Source organism: Thalassophryne amazonica, chromosome 1 (genome assembly GCF_902500255.1).
Source record: "Thalassophryne amazonica chromosome 1, fThaAma1.1, whole genome shotgun sequence".
In the NCBI taxonomy this organism is placed as follows: domain Eukaryota; kingdom Metazoa; phylum Chordata; class Actinopteri; order Batrachoidiformes; family Batrachoididae; genus Thalassophryne; species Thalassophryne amazonica.
The window spans coordinates 155,308,454-155,329,252 of record NC_047103.1 but is presented as its reverse complement, the minus strand read 5'-3'; the positions used below and the strand labels follow the sequence as shown (position 1 = coordinate 155,329,252).

Genomic DNA, 20,799 nt, shown 5'->3' with positions numbered 1-20,799 from the left:
CACCGACATAAATTTCTTCCTAATTTTGATTTTAAGGTCATAATTTAATGCCTCTAAGGCTTTTAATGACTTATCTCTTTTAAAGTTTATATCCGTTTTTTTTTTTGTACCTATTTTTATATTTAAATATTGAAAAAACTGGTAAATGATCACTAAGATCTGTCATCAAGATCCCATTCTTAATAATTTAATCTGTTCTATTTGTAAATATATTGTCAGTTACAGTTGCACTTTGCGATGTAATTCTGGTTGGTTTTGTTATCAAGGGGAATAAGCCCAAGCTATTCATTGAATTCACAAAATCACTTGCTCTTTGGCAACTGGAGCTTTCCACATTAACATTAAAGTCTCCACACATAAAGAGCGTTTTGTTTTTGATTTGATGGAATAATTCTATTATTTTATCTATAAATTTCACAACACAAGAGTCTGGTGCTCTGTATACACAGCTGATTAGAATATTTTTAGATGTTTCATGTACAATTTCCACAGTTACAATTTCTATGACATCATCTATTATTGTCATTTCTTCTACAATTTTACATGTCAGATCTGTTTTTATGTACAAAACAATACCTCCGCCTTTTTTTTTTATCTCTTCTATTTACAAAATATAGCTCATATCCCTCCATTTGAACATCAGCCATGAGGTCATCTTTAAGCCAAGATTCTGTGATTGCAACAATGCTGAATCTATTTTTAAACTGGTTTAAATAATCCTTTATTTTTGACATTTTACAGTACAAGCTTCGGATGTTTATATGCGTATGTATGAGTGACAGGGTATCTTCAGTAATTTTTTCACTAATTAACTGTTTTTCCATATAATACTCACAACCAATTGTAGTCAAATCAAATATACTTTCATCAATATTGGTGTATATGTCATATATTTTATCATCTGTTTCCATGTTTGTTCTGATTTTTTGTTGGTCATACTACCAACTGACGTCATATTTATTTGTCTACTCAGGTCTGTACTTTGTAAGGTCCTCCATGTCTCTGATTTGTATACCCTTTGTTCCTTCTTTCACTCTAATCCAAACCCTACAGTTCCAGACCCATGTAGCAACAATGTGTTTCTGTTTTTTTAATAGTCTTGCTTCCCCTTCTGCATTTTTGTTTCGTTAGATGCTCATTTATATAGACATTTGTTCCTTTCAGATTCTTTGCCTGTCTTAGTAATTCATTTTTATATTTTCTGCTTGTAAATCGTATAATAATATTGGGTAGTTTATTTTTACTGTCTTTGGATGGAATTGTGTGACAGTCTGATATAGTATCTTGATGTATGACAACACCTTTTTGATATAAAAATTTGTAACTTGCTGTTCTAGTGTTTGTAGTTCTTCAGGTGGTGCATCCTCCCCACTGGCTCCACCAGAATCCACCACCCTTGCGTACGACCGATGTGTTGTTTCCAAACCAGATATTATAACATCGTCTTTTCTAGAATATTGTTCAAGTTCATCCACCCGTTGCTCAAGTTTCTTAATAATCTTGTCCTTTTCTTTAACAAGATTTTGGAGCTCCTTGATCTCCTTCATCAGCTTGTCTAAATTGGTCATGTCTTTTGATATACGGTTTAATGAGGTCTTTATCTCCTCTATATCTTCCTCCAATTTATCTGTCTTCCTAGGTGGTGCCATAATAAGTTACTCTTGTAGTTCAGTACAGGCCACTATTAATTATAAAACAATTCCCACTCGTAGACTCCACCACCTCCAGCACCACAAATCCGGTCGCCGCACACCGACCTTCCCCGATGTTAATCCGGGATATAGCCGCCACCAGCCTCGGTCGCAGCTGCCGCCAGCCTCGGTCGCAGCTGCCGCCAGCCTCGGATGCAGCCGCCAGCCTCGGATGCAGCCGTCACCAGCCTCGGATGCAGCCGTCACCAGCCTCGGGTGTAGCCGTCGCCAGCCCCAGATGTAACCGATGCCGCGGGCCTGAATGGATCGCCTCTTGCCCCGACGTCGCGGGCCTGGATGGATCGCCTCTTCCGCCGACTCCGCGGGCCCGGATGGTTCACCTCCTCCACCGACGCCGCGGGCCTAGATGGGTCACCTCCTGCGCCGACACTGTGGGCCTGGATGGTTCGCCTCCGCCGATTCCGCGGGCCTGGATGGTTCGCCTCCGCTGACGCTGCGGGCCTGGATGGTACGTCTCCGCCAACGCCGCGGGCCTGGATGGATCGCCTCCACCGACTCCGCGGGCCTGGATGGTACGCCGCCGGCCTGGGTAGGTCGCCGTTAGCTTAGCTGCTAATCCGTTCTTTACTTTACTTACTTTCTTATTGATTTCTTACTTACTGCCACTGTTTTAAGCAAAAACTCAGCGAAATTCTGTGACACACTGAAATGTTCGATGCGCAGTGAACGTCATCTACCGCCATTTTGTCAGATCAGCGGCGACATCGACAGCGGGCTCTTTTGAGTCAAGTGTGTGAAGTCAAGTCTTCTCCATCAGTAAAAGTTTTCTTCTGGCCGTTCCATTCAAACATGAGCGCGGCCGGGTAGACCAATCTATGCTTCACCTGGAGCGCTCTGAGGTGTTTCGTAGCAGGGCCGAATGCCTTCCTCTTCTCCGCCAGGTCTTTAGAGACGTCCTCAAAGATAGAAAGCCGTGCGCCCTCCCTGTCGCATCCGCGCCTCTCTCTGGCTATGCGTAAAATCTTCTCTCTCACCGAGGAGCGTAGAAAATGCACCAGCACCATCCTCAGGGGTTTATTTGGGTCCGGCATGGGTGTGCTCGGGTCTCTGTGGGCACGTTCCACCTCAAATTCAGCATCCTTGCAGCCAAAAGCGTCTGCTAGTATCTTCTCCACATACTGTGCCATCTTCCCGGGTGGCTCGAGTCCCTCTTTTAGATTCACCACACGCACATTATTTCGTCGGCTTCTGTTTTCTAAGTCCTCCACTTGTGACCACAATGCTTCCACTCTCTTGTCACATTTATCCAGCTTGTCATTAACTTGTTGGCTGTCATCCTCCAGATTGGAAACGCGCTGCTCCATTTTGCCCATTCGTAACTGTATGCTCTCCACTGAATCCTTCAAGTCTTCTGTTGTCTTTTTGATAGTAGTCACGTCCGCAGCCACATTCATCAAGACTTCATTCATTCTGTTCAGCTGTGTATGCAATGTCACGTTAGCGTTTTCATCTAGTTTACAGACCTCGGTCTCTGTGAGTGCGGCTTTAGCATTAGCATCCATAGCTTCCTCAGGTGACTGAAGCTGTAATACGGTGTTAGCTTGTTTCTTGCTAGTTAGCCTCGTAGCTGTTGCTCCTTTGAAAAAGTTTGTTTTACCGGTGTTCGACATCTTCGCCAGTATCTATTATTACCAATCTACTGCACAATCAAAAATACTGTCCTTAATCGAAGTGTATGTTTAAAAAGTTTTAAAATAAGGATGGGTTTCGGGAGCTCATCTAATATGCGGCCATTCCTCTCAGCTGTCCCACGTGACCCCTTCTTCCACTTTCTAATAAATACTCCTAACAGTTGTTGTCTTCTACCAAGCTGCTTGCCTGTTGTCCTGTAGTCCGTCCCAGCCTTGTGCAGGTCTAAAGTTTTGTCCCTGGTGTCCTTAGACAGCTCTTTGGTCTTGGCTATGGTGGACAGGTTGGAGTGTGATTGATTGAGTGTGTGAACAGGTGTCTTTTATACAGGTAACAAGTTCAAACAGGTGCAATTAATACAGGTAAAGAGTGCAAAATAAGAGGGCTTCTTAAAGAAAAATTAACAGGTCTGTGTGAGCCAGAATTCTTGCTGGTTGGTAGATGTTCAAATGCTTATTTGCAGCAGTAACATACAAATAAATTATTAAAAAATCATACACTGTGATTTCCGGATTTTTTTTTTTTTTTTTTTTTTTTTAGATTATGTCTCTCACAGTGGACATGCACCTAAGATGAAAATTTCAGACCCCTCCATGATTTCTAAGTGGGAGAACTTGCAAAACCGCAGGGTGTTCAAATACTTATTTTCCTCACTGTATATATATATATATATAAAACAGTGCCTGTTTGAGTGATGGCAGAGCTGACACAGGGTTTGGGTGTTAATTAAATCATATTTTTGGGCTCTGCACAGTGGTTCTTCAAACAATTTGCTTTGGTGTGGACATTAAAAATGATGATCCTTATTTTCTCAGTAATCATTCATTGACAGGGCTTAACGGATCAGGGTACCGACAGCTGCTAAAAGTGCTTATGCCATTAGCATACAATATTAAATCTGACAAGAATTTCATTAAGTGCGAATATTGTAGCAGAGATATCTTAGAAGATCTGATGTGTTATTCCATATTATTCCAAGTGCTTGTAATGAAATACTCCAAACAAAACAGACACAGCCTCCACAACAGCGAGTACCCGCATCAAGCGCACTCTGAGTTATGGTCACAGTGAGAGGCGGAGACAGTTGGCTCTGCCGCTGTCATTCATAGTGACCACGCCCCCAAATTTACAGTACTTTATGGCTTTAAACATCTTCAACTAAGAAGTAAGAAAAAAATTCACCCTCTGTACAGTTGTCATGGAGGGGAAAACTCTCTATAGAGACCAAAACTGTTTTTTTTACACCAGGCTGTAAACATGTTGATTATATGGCTGCAACGGTACTCGCACTCTGAATGGCTCATTACCGGTATGATATTTTCCCATATCAGACAGTTTCCATGATAATTGGTCCGCCATAACGCGTATTTTCGTTACAAACCAGTAAGCTAAAAACATGATTAGACAAACCAAGTCGGACATCAACGTACTCCATAAATATCTAAACAGCATCAGAAAAAACACAGATTGAAAGCTTACCAGCTAACAAACGGACAACCTGTTAGCAAGTTCTTCATGGAGGTGAAGAAAGCGAGCAAGCTCAACACCGTCAGCAGCATAGTCGGGTGATACTGTAAGTTTGCGTGTTTATATATATAATAGCCATATAATAAACAAATTATTAACCTCGTTTGCTCGGTCTGTACGGGGAAATATCAAACTGAGGTGTTAGTACCATGCGAAAAACACCAAGGTTAATAATCCTTTATTATTTCTGTTAAGTTGGACATTTTAACACAGACTCCTAAAGAAATGTACTCTGTTTCAGAGCCAGCCTCAAGTGGCCAGTCAAGGAACTGCACTTTTTTGTGCTTTAGGTATAGCTTCATTTGATGCCATTGAAGTTTACCGCTTAGTTGGTCCTTGGTCCAGGACAAACAAGGATACTGCGAGTGTGAAAGTAACTGACTGTATTTTTTGTTTTACCAGTGGCCTCTTGAGTGCTAGCAATGAAAACAGGGTTGATGATGCTGCATCTCACTCTCTCATTCACATAAGGGTTTTTCTCAAAGTCTCACGTCTGTATTTTTCTGTCTCAGTTAAAGGAAAAAGGGGAGGGATGGATGTACAGCGATGCTGACTATGAATCTCTGAGCAAACAATGCTGGACTGATGTGCTGCTGCAAATATATAAGGTGACCAAAATCTTTCAGGTCATCCTTTGCCAGCTTCATCTGCTGTCTAATGTACTTCTGTCTTCTATTCTTGTTGTTGGAAATCACCTGCACCGCACATTTTCCATCACCCTCTTGCTCTACCTTATACTGATTCACCAAAACATGTCTGTCGGCTTTTAGCTGGTTAAACAGTCTAATTCAGCTTCAGCGATACATTTAGTGTACTAGATAAGTGTAATCGCTCAGTTAACAGGACAGATCTAGGATTTTGTAAATTCCAGTGGGCTCAGGTTGCTATTTAGTCACACTTCCCTAGGGGTGGGGGGAATTCCTGTAAACACACCCCCCAGAACATTTTGAATTTTTAGGTGCCATTTCTTGCATATTTCACAGATATTTTATAACATGTTTTTTTTTATTATTATTAATTTTCACTTGTATTGTACAATCTTAAATGTGAAGCTGTGACTGTTGTGAAAGTGTAGGAACATGGACCCACAACAGGGGCGTTAAATGAACGGGCAATGGATAAGCCAAACAGTAACAATTTAATGTTGTGAAGTGCACAACGGAATACAGACAAATACAGTTCTTGGTACTACAAACAATTATATGTTGAGTGACGTGTGGGCAGGCTTGAGGATAGGAGACGTCCGTCCAGAACCGAGCCGGATCCCACACGGCCCTCACCGCCAACGGATCTGAAGAACACTGGAGCCGCCAAGTCCTGGATCCCCAGGTGGCCACCGTCTCCAGCTGTCAGATCTGGTACTGCTGGCAGAGAACAGAAACAGAGTTGATGAGTGTGAGTTCGCACACTCAGTAATCCCACAAGTCTGTGTTCTTTTGGGAGGGAGCACCTCCACCTCCAATCACACACTCGTGCAGCTCCTGTCTAACCACTTATCTGGTTGGAGTGTGAAGCGAAGCCGTCGCTGGTCACACCTAACGCCAATCCCACAGATAAGGAAACACCACAGGAAAACGGCTGCAAAGAAGTTCAGACTATACTTTTACTGCTGAGAAATGACCTCTTATGGTAGCTGATTTCTCGGCGAGGAGGTGGAGTTGCAGTCCGGCCTTTATGGTGATGGTGATGAGTTGTATGAGTGACAGCTGGTGCTGGTGATGAGTGACAGCTGTCACTCCCAGTGGCTTCGACACCCTCTCGTGCTTGAAGCCCGCACTCCAAGCAGGGCGCCATCTGGTGGTGGTGGGCCAGCAGTACCTCCTCTTCAGCGGCCCACACAACAGGACCCCCCCCCCCCAACGGGCGCCTCCTGGCGCCCGACCAGGCTTGTCCGGGTGCCGGGTGTAGAAGTCGGCCAGGAGGGCCGGGTCCAGGATGAAGCTCCTCTTCACCCAGGAGCGTTCTTCGGGTCCGTATCCTTCCCAGTCCACCAAATACTGGAACCCCCAGCCCTTCCGACGGACGTCCAGGAGCCGGCGCACAGTCCAAGCCGGCTCCCCGTCAATGATCCGGGCAGGCGGCGGCGCCGGTCCAGGGGCACAGAGTGGAGCGGTGTGGCAGGGTTTGAGTCGTGACACGTGAAAGACCGGATGTATCCGCAGTGAAGCTGGCAGCTTTAGCTTCACTGCAGCTGGACTGAGGACTTTTAGGTTGGTGAAGGGTCCTATGTATCTGTCGTTCAGTTTTTGGGATTCCACTTGTAGGGGGATGTCCTTTGTAGATAGCCAAACCGCCTGCCCGGGCTGATACCTAGGGGCCGGGGCACGCCGGCGGTCTGCATGGGCCTTAGCCCTCGTCCGGGCTTTGAGCAGGGCAGAGCGGGCGGTACGCCACACCCGACGGCACCTCCTCAGATGGGCCTGGACTGAGGGCACCCCGACCTCTCCCTCCACGAGTGGAAACAATGGGGGCTGGTACCCCAAACATACCTCAAATAGGGAGAGGCCAGTGGCAGATGACACTTGGCTATTATGAGCGTACTCGATCCAGGCCAGATGGTCACTCCAGGCCGTCGGGTGCGTGGAGGTCACGCAGCGGAGGGCCTGCTCCAATTCCTGGTTCGCCCGCTCTGCCTGTCCGTTCGTCTGGGGGTGGTACCCGGACGAGAGACTTACGGTGGCCCCCAGTTCCCTGCAGAAACTCCTCCAGACCTGGGAGGAGAACTGAGGACCACGATCTGAGACAATGTCCAATGGAATCCCATGCAGACGCACGACATGGTGGACCAGGAGGTCTGCAGTCTCCTGGGCCATCGGGAGGTGCGGGAGGGCCACAAAGTGGGCCACCTTGGAGAACCGGTCCACTATCGTGAGGATGGTAGTCATGCCCTGGGACGGCGGGAGGCCCGTGACGAAGTCCAGGCCGATGTGAGACCAGGTGCGATGAGACACTGGAGCAGGCCTTGGATCTTGTGGTGGTCCGCCTTGCCCCTGGCGCAGGTAGTGCAGGCCTGGACGTACTCCCAGACGTCGGCTTCCAGAGACGCTGCCAGACAACTGCCACAGTTCTTCGCACCCCTGGGTGGCAGGAGAGCTTGGAACCGTGACAGAAGTCCAGGACTGCAGCCCTGGCCTCTGGTGGGACGTACATCTTGTTCTTCGGTCCAGTCCCCGGGTCCGGGTTCCATGTCAGGGCCTCCCGGACGGTCTTCTCCATGTCCCAGGTAAGGGTGGCCACGACAGTGGACTCGGGGATGATGGTTTCAGTCGGGTCTGACAGCTCAGTCCTGACTTCCTCCTCGTGCACCCGGGACAGGGTGTCAGACCGTTGGTTCTTCGTCCCGGGGCGGTATGTGATCCGAAAGTCAAAACGCCCGAAGAACAGTGACCAGCGGGCTTGCCTGGGGTTCAGACGCTTGGCGGTCCGGATGTACTCCAGGTTCCGATGGTCCGTGAAAACCGTGAATGGTACCGAAGCTCCTTCCAACAGGTGTCTCCACTCCTCTAGAGCCTCCTTCACCGCAAGAAGTTCCCGATTGCCGACGTCATAATTCCTTTCAGCCGGGGTCAACCTGCGGGAGAAATAGGCACAAGGGTGGAGAACCTTGTCGGACTCCCCGCTCTGGGATAGCACGGCTCCTATCCCTGAGTCAGAGGCATCCACTTCAACTATAAACTGGCGATTTGGATCGGGCTGCACCAGGACTGGCGCAGTTAAGAACCGACGTTTCAACTCCCTAAACGCGGCTTTGCACCGATCCGACCAGGTTAAGGGGACTTTAGTGGAGGTCAGGGCTGTCAGGGGGCTAACTACCTGACTGTAGCCCTTGATGAACCTCCGGTAGAAATTTGCAAAACCGAGGAACTGTTGCAGTTTCCTACGGTTTGTTGGTTGGGGCCAATCTCTCACCGCCGCAACCTTGGACGGATCAGGGGCGACGGAGTTGGAGGAGATTATGAACCCCAGGAAGGACAAAGAAGTACGGTGGAACTCGCACTTCTCGCCCTTCACAAACAGCCGGTTCTCCAACAACCGCTGCAGGACCTGACGTACATGCGTAACGAGTCTCAGGATCCGGGGAAAAGATGAGTATATCGTCTAGATATACGAAGACAAACTGATGCAGGAAGTCCCGCAAGACATCATTTACCAAAGCTTGGAACGTCGCGGGGGCGTTAGTGAGGCCAAATGGCATGACCAGGTACTCAAAGTGACCTAACGGGGTGTTAAATGCCGTCTTCCATTCATCTCCCTTCCGAATCCAAACCAGGTGGTACGCATTTCTAAGATCCAGCTTTGTGAAAATTTGGGCTCCATGTAGGGGCGTGAACACTGAATCTAACAGGGGCAGAGGGTATCGGTTGCGAACCGTGATCTCATTCAGGGATCTCATGCATGGACGGAGTCCGCCATCTTTCTTGCCCACAAAAAAGAAACCAGCACCCATCGGGGAGGTGGAGTTCCGGATCAGCCCGGCAGCTAATGAATCCCGGATGTAGGTCTCCATTGATTCTCGCTCAGGACGTGAGAGGTTGTACAGCCTGCTGAACGGGTACTCAATGCCCGGGATCAAATCAATGGCACAATCGTACGGACGGTGCGGGGGAAGGGTGAGCGCCAGATCTTTGCTGAAAACGTCAGCAAGATCGTGGTACTCACTTGGCACCGCCGTCAGATTGGGAGGGACTTTAACCTCCTCACTAGCTGTCACACCAGGCGGAACCGAGGATCCGAGACATTCCCGGTGGCAGGTTTCACTCCACTGAGCCACAACCTCAGCCGGCCAATCAATCCGGGGATTGTGTTTTATCATCCAAGGATAACCCAAAATCACACGGGAGGTAGAAGGTGTTACATAAAACACAATCTCCTCCCTGTGATTTCCAGACACCACCAATGTCACTGGCTGTGTCTGGTGTGTGATTAATGGAAGAAGGGTGCCATCTAGTGCCCGTACCTTCAAAGGTGAAGGTAGAGCCACTAGAGGGAGCCCGACTTCCCTTGCCCATCTGCTGTCCAGCAGATTCCCCTCCGACCCCGTGTCCACCAGTGCTGGGGCGTGAAGGGTTAGATCCCCACTCAGGATTGTGACTGGGATGCGTGCAGATTTTCGGGGTCTCCCCGCGTGGGTATTGTGACCCACCCTTAGCCCAGTCTCTAAGGACGAGTGCTGCTGTATTGACCGTTTGGGGCAGTTTTTCTGCGTGTGCTCGGTTGAGCTGCAGTGAAAACACTCCCCACGGAACAGCCTCCTTTGTCTCTGATCTGATCGCCTTTTGGCCCTGCTCGTTTCCATAGCAACGTCAGCAGGGGGAGCTGTCGTCACGTGGAGTGCCCTGGCTGTGGAGCGTGGGGAAGGCGGCTCCCTTTTGGACCCGGGAGGAAGAGGGATGGCTTGTGCCTGACCACGCCCTTCGTCTCGCTCCCGTCGGTGTTCTGTTAATCGGTTGTCTAACCGTATAACTAGGTCGATAAGCCCGTCTAAATCCCGCGGCTCGTCCTTCGCCACCAGGTGCTCCTTAAGGACCAGAGACAGTCCGTTTACAAAGGCGGCGCGGAGCGCAACAGCATTCCAGCCGGCTCGCGCTGCCGCGATGCGGAAGTCTACTGCATACTTCGCTGCGCTCCGACACCCCTGTCTTATCGACAGCAGCACGCTTGAAGCGGTCTCGCCTCTATGAGGGTGGTCGAACACCTGTCTGAACTCCCTCACAAACCCAGCATATGTCGTTAGGAGCCGTGAATTCTGCTCCCAGAGCGCTGTAGCCCAGGCGCGTGCCTCTCCTCGAAGCAAATTTATAACGTAAGCCACCCGGCTAGCGTTTGACGCGTACATGATGGGACGCTGTGAAAAGACGAGCGAGCACTGCATCAAGAAGTCCGCGCACGTCTCAACACAGCCTCTGTACGGCTCCGGAGGGCTTATGTATGCTTCAGGGGAAGGTGGGGGGGTTCGTGTGGAACGTCTGTTTCTGGCATTCGGTCAGCAGGAGGAGGTGCTGCAGCAGCGCCCTGAGCATGCGCTTCCACCTGGGCGGTGAGAGCCTCCATCCTCCGATTGAGAATCACATTCTGCTCGGGGACTAAGTCCAACCGAGCAGTGAAAGCGGTTAAGATTTGCTGCAGCTCACCTAACACGCCTCTTGCTGACGCCTGTGCACCTCGCTCTTCCATTGGCTGTTCAAGCAATGGTTGACACCCCTCGGGATCCATGACGCTGGCCGAGAAATCCTGTTGTGAAAGTGTAGGAACACGGACCCACAACAGGGGGCGTTAAATGAACGGGCAATGGATAAGCCAAACAATTATATGTTGAGTGACGTGTGGGCAGGCTTGAGGATAGGAGACATCCGTCCAGAACCGAGCCGGATCCCACCCGGCCTTCACCGCCAACGGATCTGAAGAACACCGGAGCCGCCAAGTCCTGGATCCGCAGGTGGCCACCGTCTCCAGCTGTCAGACCTAGTACTGCTGGCAGAGAACAGAAACAGAGTTGATGAGTGTGAGTTTGCACACTCAGTAATCCCACAGTCTGTGTTCTTTTGGGAGGGAGCACCTCCACCTCCAATCACACACTCGTGCAGCTCCTGTCTAACCACTTATCTGGTTGGAGTGTGAAGCGAAGCCGTCGCTGGTCACACCTAACGCCAATCCCACAGATAAGGAAACACCACAGGAAAACGGCTGCAAAGAAGTTCAGACTATACTTTTGCTGCTGAGAAATGACCTCTTATGGTAGCTGATTTCTCGGCGAGGAGGTGGAGTTGCAGTCCGGCCTTTGTGGTGATGGTGATGAGTTGTATGAGTGACAGCTGGTGCTGGTGATGAGTGACAGCTGTCACTCCCAGTGGCTCCGACGCCCTCTCGTGCTTGAAGCCCGCACTCCAAGCAGGGCGCCATCTGGTGGTGGTGGGCCAGCAGTACCTCCTCTTCAGCGGCCCACACAACAGTGACGTTATGATGAGAAGTAACAAAACATTTGAACTGTCTTTGGCTATAAAGGTGAACAACCTTGCTATACCTTCCTGATAGTCTGGTACAAATGTATCCAGCTGAATTACTTGTTGCTGAATAAATTCAGCAATTTAAAATCAGCAATTTTTTTTGGTCCATGAAAAGGGAGAGGGGGGTGCTCCCCTGGCTTTGCCCCTAGTTCATGATACAAGCAGTTCAACTTTCTATTCTGGAAGTTTTCAGTATTCATGCACTGATATGGGAACAAATCAAACTTAGGTAAGCAGTAAGGACTAATGTTCATCCAAAGGAAATGGTTGACTTTCAAAGCAAAAATAATACCTCTATCACTAAACCCTGCTGCACTAATTTGGACAATGGATTCACACAGAAACACACAAGGGAAGGGAATGTCAAAATAAAACAGGAAATGACACAGATGAAGCAGAAACACGACTGTTTGTCCTTTATATTTCACTTTTACAACCCCTGACAAAAATTATGGAATCACCGGCCCTGGAGGATGTTCATTCAGTTGTTTAATTTTGTAGAAAAAAGCAGATCACAGACATGACACAAAACTAAAGTCATTTCAAATGGCAACTTTCTGGCTTTAAGAAACACTATAAGAAATGAGGAAAAAAAATTGTGGCCGTCAGTAACGGTTACTTTTTTAGACCAAGCAGAGGGAAAAAAATATGGAATCACTCAATTCTGAGGAAAAAATTATGGAATCATGAAAAACAAAAGAACGCTCCAACACATCACTAGTATTTTGTTGCACCACCTCTGACTTTTATAACAGCTTGCAGTCTCTGAGGCATGAACTTAATGAGTGACAAACAGTACTCTTCATCAATCTTGCTCCAACTTTCTCTGATTGCTGTTGCCAGATCAGCTTTGCAGGTTGGAGCCTTGTCATGGACCATTTTCTTCAACTTCCACCAAAGATTTTCAATTGGATTAAGATCCGGACTATTTGCAGGCCATGACATTGACCCTATGTGTCTTTTTGCAAGGAATGTTTTCACAGTTTTTGCTCTATGGCAAGATGCATTATCATCTTGAAAAATGATTTCATCATCCCCAAACATCCTTTCAATTGATGGTATAAGAAAAGTGTCCAAAATATCAACGTAAACTTGTGCATTTATTGATGATGTAATGACAGCCATCTCCCCAGTGCCTTTACCTGACGTACAGCCCCATATCATCAATGACTGTGGAAATTTACATGTTCTCTTCAGGCAGTCAGCTTCATAAATCTCATTGGAACGGCACCAAACAAAAGTTCCAGCATCATCACCTTGCCCAATGCAGATTCGAGATTCATCACTGAATATGACTTTCATCCAGTCATCCACAGTCCACGATTGCTTTTCCTTAGCCCATTGTAACCTTGTTTTTTCCTGTTTAGGTGTTAATGATGGCTTTCGTTTTGTTGTGTGTTGGGGGGTTTGGCTGGATGTTTTTGTGTTGTTTTCTTTTCTTTGCTCTCCAGGTGGTATGCAAACTGTTTTTTGTCTGTGGAGAAGGTGCTGGCAGAAGAGTCCTTCACCCTCATCAGCATTATTAGCTGCACCTGTGGAGGATGTTCACGTGCAGGCCTACTGACTCGCAGCACCTGTGGATGATGCTCACGTGTAAACTTAAAGACTTTCAGCTGAAGCAGATAATGAGATGGCGTTCTGCATTTAAGCCATGAGTGGTTCAAGCAGAATTGCCGGGAACTCGACCTTGTGACGTTCGTTTGTGAGACGCTGAGGACCGCGCCGGGGTTTGACACATCGTGCCTGTGAAGGAGGACGGGTGAGGGACACATGCTGTCAGCACACATCAGAGGTGATTATTGTCTGAATGATCATTAATAGTAATTTGGCATTTTATTACGCAGTATATTTGAACATTGATGAGAATTGTGCAGTTTGCTTCTCACTGCCGTGGCGTACGGACTGATGATCCTCCACCTGTTGTGAGAAGCTGCTCATTTACATAAAGCTTAAATTCAGACCTGAATGTGTTGCTGATAGTGTGTGCCTCTGAAGGATATTTGCTGTAGCTCTGTTGACTTACCTCACCTTTTCCATCCTTCACAGAGTCAGTTTGTCGTGTCCACCTGGGGGGTGTTTGGCGGTGAATCTGAGTCCAGAAGCGCCGAGGCTTTGATCCTTTTGGGCGCTGGAGAGCGCGCCATCCTTCACTCCACCAGACAAACCAAATATTTATGTTGTACACTAATTATTGCACTGGAGGGGAAATAAAATCGTTTTGTGTGTGGAACCGCTTTCTGGTTATTTAGCGCTGGGTTCGGTCAGACGTTGGTCCGCTCCTCAACCTGCGTCTGCACATAACACGTTTAGCTTTTCTGTATGTAAATCCCATTTCCTTTAGGCGGTTTCTTACAATTCGGTCACAGACATTGATTCCAGTTTCCTCCCATTCGTTCCTCATTTGTTTTGTTGTGCATTTTCGATTTTTGAGACATATTGCTTTAAGTTTTCTGTCTTGACGCTTTGATGTCTTCCTTGGTCTACCAGTATGTTTGCCTTTAACAACCTTCCCATGTTGTTTGTATTTGGTCCAGAGTTTAGACACAGCTGACTGTGAACAACCAGCATCTTTTGCAACATTGCGTGATGATTTATCCTCTTTTAAGAGTTTGATAATCCTCTCCTTTGTTTCAATTGACATCTCTTGTGTTGGAGCCATGATTCATGTCAGTCCACTTGGTGCAACAGCTCTCCAAGGTGTGATCACTCCTTTTTAGATGCAGACTAATGAGCAGATCTGATTTAATGCAGGTGTTAGTTTTGGGGATGAAAATTTACAGGGTGATTCCATAATTTATTCTTCAGACTTGAGTGAGTCCATATTTTTTTCCCTCTGCTTGGTTTAAAAAAGTAACCATTACTGACTGCCACAATTTTTTTTTCTTGATTTCTTATAGTGTTTCTTAAAGCCAGAAAGTTGCCATTTGAAATGACTTTAGTTTTGTGTCATGTCTGTGATCTGCTTTTTTTCTACAAAATTAAACAACTGAATGAACATCCTCCAAGGCCGGTGATTCCATAATTATTGCCAGGGGTTGTATAAACCCAATTCTGTTTCCCTTGACACTTAATGTCGAAAAGTACAGTTAGCGGTAGAATAAAGGTTGAAACAAGCCAAAGGTTAGTGCTGAAGACTGAGAATACACCAAGCTGAAGTAATTAATGTATGGTAGTGTTTGAAAGTTAGTCTGATCCTGTTAAATACCAGTCTTGTATGTTTTTCTTTCCCTGCCCAGGTGCTGGTGTTGTGTCGTGTATCAGAGAGACATTTGAACACAAACCTCAGCCAGAAAGACACCAGAGAAATTCTGCCAGTCGGTTTACAATTGCAGGCCAGTAACATCTACTCTCCCTGGGAGCTCCAGCTGCTCTCCTGGCTCAACGCGCAGTACCAAAACATGAAGAAAACCATCTGGAGTACAGGTAGGTCACGTGCATGTAATATTCCTATATGTCCAGCCAAGCAATTCTTCCTCACCTTCCTGGGGATATGGTGAAGGATATCCCCAGGAAGGATATAGGATATAGGATTTATCACTATATTTACTTTACCTCCAAGGCCCTTGGGCCCAAACTAACCAAACGTTTTTGCCTTGCTCAGACTGCATACCAACTTATGTACATATCCAGTTTGAATCTGATTTCATGTTGAAAGTCTGAATAGTCAAAAGCATGAAATCCATTTTTTCCAAATCCATTTCAAGGATCATAGTGCAGCATAGAGGGGAATCTAAAAATGCAATTGGAATTGCGTTAATACTTATGACTGTACAAATGAAATTGACCTTTGTCACCATTCTTGTTGTTTTTACCCCATAACATTCAGTCATAGGTAGTCTATAGTACAGTAGTGTTCAGAATAATAGTAGTGCTTTGTGACTAAAAAGATTAATCCAGGTTTTGAGTATATTTCTTATTGTTACATCGGATACAAGGTACCAGTAGATTTAGTAGATTCTCACAAATCCAACAAGACCAAGCATTCATGATATGCACACTCTTAAGGCTATGAAATTGGGCTATTAGTAAAAAAAAAAAATAGAAAAGGGGGTGTTCACAATAATAGTAGCATCTGCTGTTGACGCTACAAACTCAAAACTATTATGTTCAAACTGCTTTTTTAGCAATCCTGTGAATCACTAAACTAGTATTTAGTTGTATAACCACAGTTTTTCATGATTTCTTCACATCTGCGAGGCATTAATTTTGTTGGTTTGGAACCAAGATTTTGCTCATTTACTAGTGTGCTTGGGGTCATTGTCTTGTTGAAACACCCATTTCAAGGGCATGTCCTCTTCAGCATAAGGCAACATGACCTCTTCAAGTATTTTGACATATCCAAACTGATCCATGATACCTGGTATGCGAGATATAGGCCCAACACCATAGTAGGAGAAACATGCCCATATGATGATGCTTGCACCACCATGCTTCACTGTCTTCACTGTGAACTGTGGCTTGAATTCAGAGTTTGGGGGTTGTCTCACAAACTCTCTGCGGCCCTTGGACCCAAAAAGAACAATTTTACTCTCATCAGTCCACAAAATATTCCTCTATTTCTCTTTAGGCCAGTTGATGTGTTCTTTGGCAAATTGTAACCTCTTCTGCACATGCCTTTTATTTAACAGAGGGACTTTGTGGGGGATTCTTGCAAATAAATTAGCTTCACACAGGCATCTTCTAACTGTCACAGCACTTACAGGTAACTCCAGACTGTCTTTGATCACCCTGGAGCTGATCAATGGGTGAGCCTTTGCCATTCTGGTTTTTCTTGTCCATTTTGATGGTTGTTTTCCGTTTTCTTCCACGCGTCCCTGTTTTTTTTTGTCCATTTTAAAGCATTGGAGATCATTGTAGATGAACAGCCTATAATTTTTTGCACCTGCGTATAAGTTTTCCCCTCTCCAATCAACTTTTTAATCAAACTACACTGTTCTTCTGAACAATGTCTTGAACGTCCCATTTTCCTCAGGCTTTCAAAGAGAAAAGCATGTTCAACAGGTGCTGGCTTCATCCTTAAATAGGGGACACCTGATTCACACCTGTTTGTTCCACAAAATTGATGAACTCACTGACTGAATGCCACACTACTATTATTGTGAATACCCCCTTTTCTACTTTTTTTTAAACTAATAGCCCAATTTCATAGCCTTAAGAGTGTGCATATCATGAATGCTTGGTCTTGTTGGATTTGTGAGAATCTACTGAATCTACTAGTACCTTGTTTCCCATGTAACAATAAGAAATATATTCAAAACCTGGATTAATCTTTTTAGTCACATACCACTACTATTATTCTGAACACTACTGTATATCTTTTTGGAACTTTTATGATCAGACAAATAACGTGGAACAGTTTTCAATATGATTGGAACATTTTTCCATTTTGACCCTGTGTAATACTTCAGCTGACCCCTGTCTGGCCGTCTATTGTAAATTCAAGTGGCCAGCCAGTTTTTTACAAAGAGTAATGTCTAAGGAGTATTTATTCCGAATTTGGTGCTTGTATCATCATTTGAAGGATTCCTCTGTAAAAATTCGGTTATCTGCTTCACTATCAGTGGTAAGTAGTTTGAAAAACAATTCAAATCACATTTTTGGATTCTGACTGCATTTTGTTACATCTGTGACTTTACGCCACATAAAGCTGCGCTGCACGCTTTATGCAGAGAGAGCTGGATGACAGAAAAAAGAAGTTGCGCAGGCTGGCACACACACACACACACACACACATGCCCAAACTAACCTTGAAAAATCAAAAAGGAACACTTAGATGGGATTCTGAGTCTATAACCCCCTCATGCCTAAAACACACTGCATGACATATCATTTCAGACATGTGCCTCACATGTCCATGAATCTCATGTTTCTGTCAGGATTCGGCTCATTCAGGGCCCTGGTCATGGTTTGATTATCTTGCCTTACTTCTGTTTTTGATCATTTTGTTTATGGTTTCTGTTTATCTTTTGCTTCTGTGCTTTCATCTTGTTTATGAATAGTTGTGTTTCATTTATTTTCTGTGTATCTCTTGGATTGCCATGTATTTAGTTTTGTCTTAGTTCCTGTTGGGCATGTAGTGTGTTTCTCTTTATTGCTTGTTAGTTGTGTCTCATTTTAGTTTCATCACATTTATTGTATTATGCTTATTCTCTGGTTTTGGTTATTATTTGTCTTCAGTGTTTCACCTGGTTATGTTCCTTTGCTTGTGTATTGCATTCTCTGTATCATCTATTTTCTAGTTAGTCATTATTCTGTTTTCCACTTTATCATTTATTGTATCACCTTTTATTCTGTAGTCATCAGTTCTGTTTCCCACTTAATCGTTAGTGTAACACTTATCTGTTTATTTTGATCATATGTTGTATTATCTGTTGTTCTATTTTGGCCACCAGTGAATTCTAGTTAGTCTTTGTTTTTTTATTTTCTCATGGTGTAGCACTCCGTCTTTCTCTGTAATCATTAGTTGCTTTTCCCTTGTACTTTAGCCACTTTGGGAGTTTTGTCTTAGTTAAGTTTCTGCTTTTTATTTTTCTGTGGTATTCAGTTCTTTTTGTCTCTGTTGGTTGTAGGTGGGGTCACTTGCACTTACTTGTTTTGTCTGTCACGCCCACCTGACTTGTCTGGCCACTCCCCTTCCAGAACCTTCCCCACACCTGCTTTACATCACGCCCTGATTACTTCCCTTGTATTTAAGCTCTCACTTCCCTGCTAGTTTGTTGATCGTGTGTCACATCCTCGCCTTTTGTCATAGTCTGTTTGCCTCGTGTTTTGGACCTTGCTTGTTTGTCTCGATCTCCACCACGCCGTGAACCTGACCCCAGCTTGTGAACTGAACTATGAAGCTGCCTCTCATCTGTCTGTACCACCACCTCGCTGACTGCCTTATTGTGTATCGAACCACTGTCTGTTTTTTGATAAAGCCTATTTTACCTCCACACGTCAGCCTGCGAGTCTGCATTGTGTGTCCTACCACTTTCTGTGCCATGGCACACCCAGTCATGACAGTTTCATTTGATGCTTAGTCTGTCTGCATCATTTGTCTTTATTCCACATGCATATGCAGGTTTTACCTAATGGCTCGTTTGGCTGAACAGTTACCCGACAACACACCTCGTGTTATTTTATAATATATAAACTTAACAATGTAAATACATATGAACAGACCAGCTTTGATTATAGTCTATATATATCTATAGCATTCTGACATCGGAGAGCAGTCATATGACTGTTTAGGTGTATGACTTTCATTACTATAGCAAATAATGTGGATTAGATGGTAGATGAGGACTGCAATACAGACACAGAAATCAGATCTGGTCACTTGCTATACACACATAATTTTGGCACAACCTACAAGTGTCTCCAAGACCTTTTTGAGTTCGTCATGAGATCTTCCACTGCAGAATATTAACCCAAGGTGAATGGGGAATTTATAGGCTTCCTGTAATTTTCTCCATGCAGTTTGTCATGACTTGTAGAGCTTTATCATCCTGTGTCACTTGAAATTATTTATTTATTTATTTATTTTAACCTACGTAACTACACTTCAGGCATCCATCCATCCATTTTCTTCCGCTTTATCCGGAGTCGGGTCGCGGGGGCAGCAGCTCAAGCAAAGCCGCCCAGACCTCCCGATCCACACACACCTCCCCCAGCTCCTCTGGGGAACCCCAAGGCGTTCCCAAGCCAGCCGAGAGATGTAATCCTTCCAGCGTGTCCTGGGTCTTCCCAGGGGCCTCCTCCCAATGGGACGTGCCTGGAACACCTCTCCAGCGAGGCGTCCAGGGGGCATCCGGAAAAGATGCCTGAGCCACCTCAACTGACTCCTTTCGACGTGGAGGAGCAGCGGCCCGACTCCGAGCTCCTCCCGAGTGACCGAGCTCCTCACCCTATCTCTAAGGGAGCGCCCAGCCACCCTGCGGAGGAAACTCATCTCGGCCGCTTGTACCCGTGATCTCGTTCTTTCGGTCATTAGCCAAATCTCATGGCCATAGGTGAGGATTGGAACGTAGATCGATCGGTAAATCGAGAGCTTTGCCCCCTACTCAGCTCTCTCTTCACCACGACGGTCCGATACAGCGGCCGCATCACTGCAGACGCTGCACCGATCCGTCTATCGATCTCACGCTCCATCCGTCCCTCACTCGTGAACAAGACCCCGAGATACTTAAACTCCTCCACTTGAGGCAAGGACACTCCACCGACCTGAAGAGGGCAAAGCACCTTTTTCCGGTCGAGAACCATGGCCTCGGATTTGGAGGTGCTGATTTTCATCCCGGACGCCTCACACTCGGCTGCAAACCACCCCAGTGCACGCTGAAGGTCCTGATTTGACGAAGCCAACAGAACCACATCGTCCGCAAACAGCAGAGAGGAGATTCTGTGGTTCCCAAACCAGACCCCCTCTACACCCTGGCTGCACCTAGAAATTCTGTCCATAAAAATAATGAACAGAACTGGTGACAAAGGGCAGCCCTGGCGGAGGCCAACGTGCACTGGAAACAGGTTTGACTTACTACCGGCAGTGCGAACCAAGCTCCTGCTGCAGTCGTACAGAGACCAGATAGCCCTTAGCAAAGGACCCCGGACCCCGTACTCCCGGAGCACTCCCCACAGGGTGCCCCGAGGGACATGGTCGAACGCCTTCTCCAGATCCACAAAACACATGTGGACTGGTTGGACGAACTCCCATGAACCCTCGAGCACCCGATGGAGCGTGTAGAGCTGGTCCAGTGTGCTGCGACCAGGACGAAAACCACACTGCTCCTCCTGAATCCGAGGTTCGACCATCGGTTGAATTCTCCTCTCCAGTACTCTGGAATAGACCTTACCGGGGAGGCTGAGGAGTGTGATCCCCCTATAGTTGGAACACACCCTCCGGTCCCCCTTCTTAAACAGAGGGACCACCACCCCGGTCTGCCAGTCCA

At 46.3% G+C, this 20,799-nt stretch overlaps 1 protein-coding gene across 1 annotated transcript in view; it reads left to right on the top strand.

Annotated features, from left to right (window-relative positions):
- Window positions 1-20,799, top strand: part of LOC117517263 (cilia- and flagella-associated protein 47-like) — a 151,258-nt gene that overhangs the window by 71,616 nt on the left and 58,843 nt on the right. Inside the window, exons 53-54 of the mRNA XM_034178250.1 lie at window positions 5,381-5,476; window positions 15,109-15,295. Coding sequence (XP_034034141.1) covers window positions 5,381-5,476; window positions 15,109-15,295 — 283 coding nt within the window. The remainder of the gene's footprint in view (window positions 1-5,380; window positions 5,477-15,108; window positions 15,296-20,799) is intronic.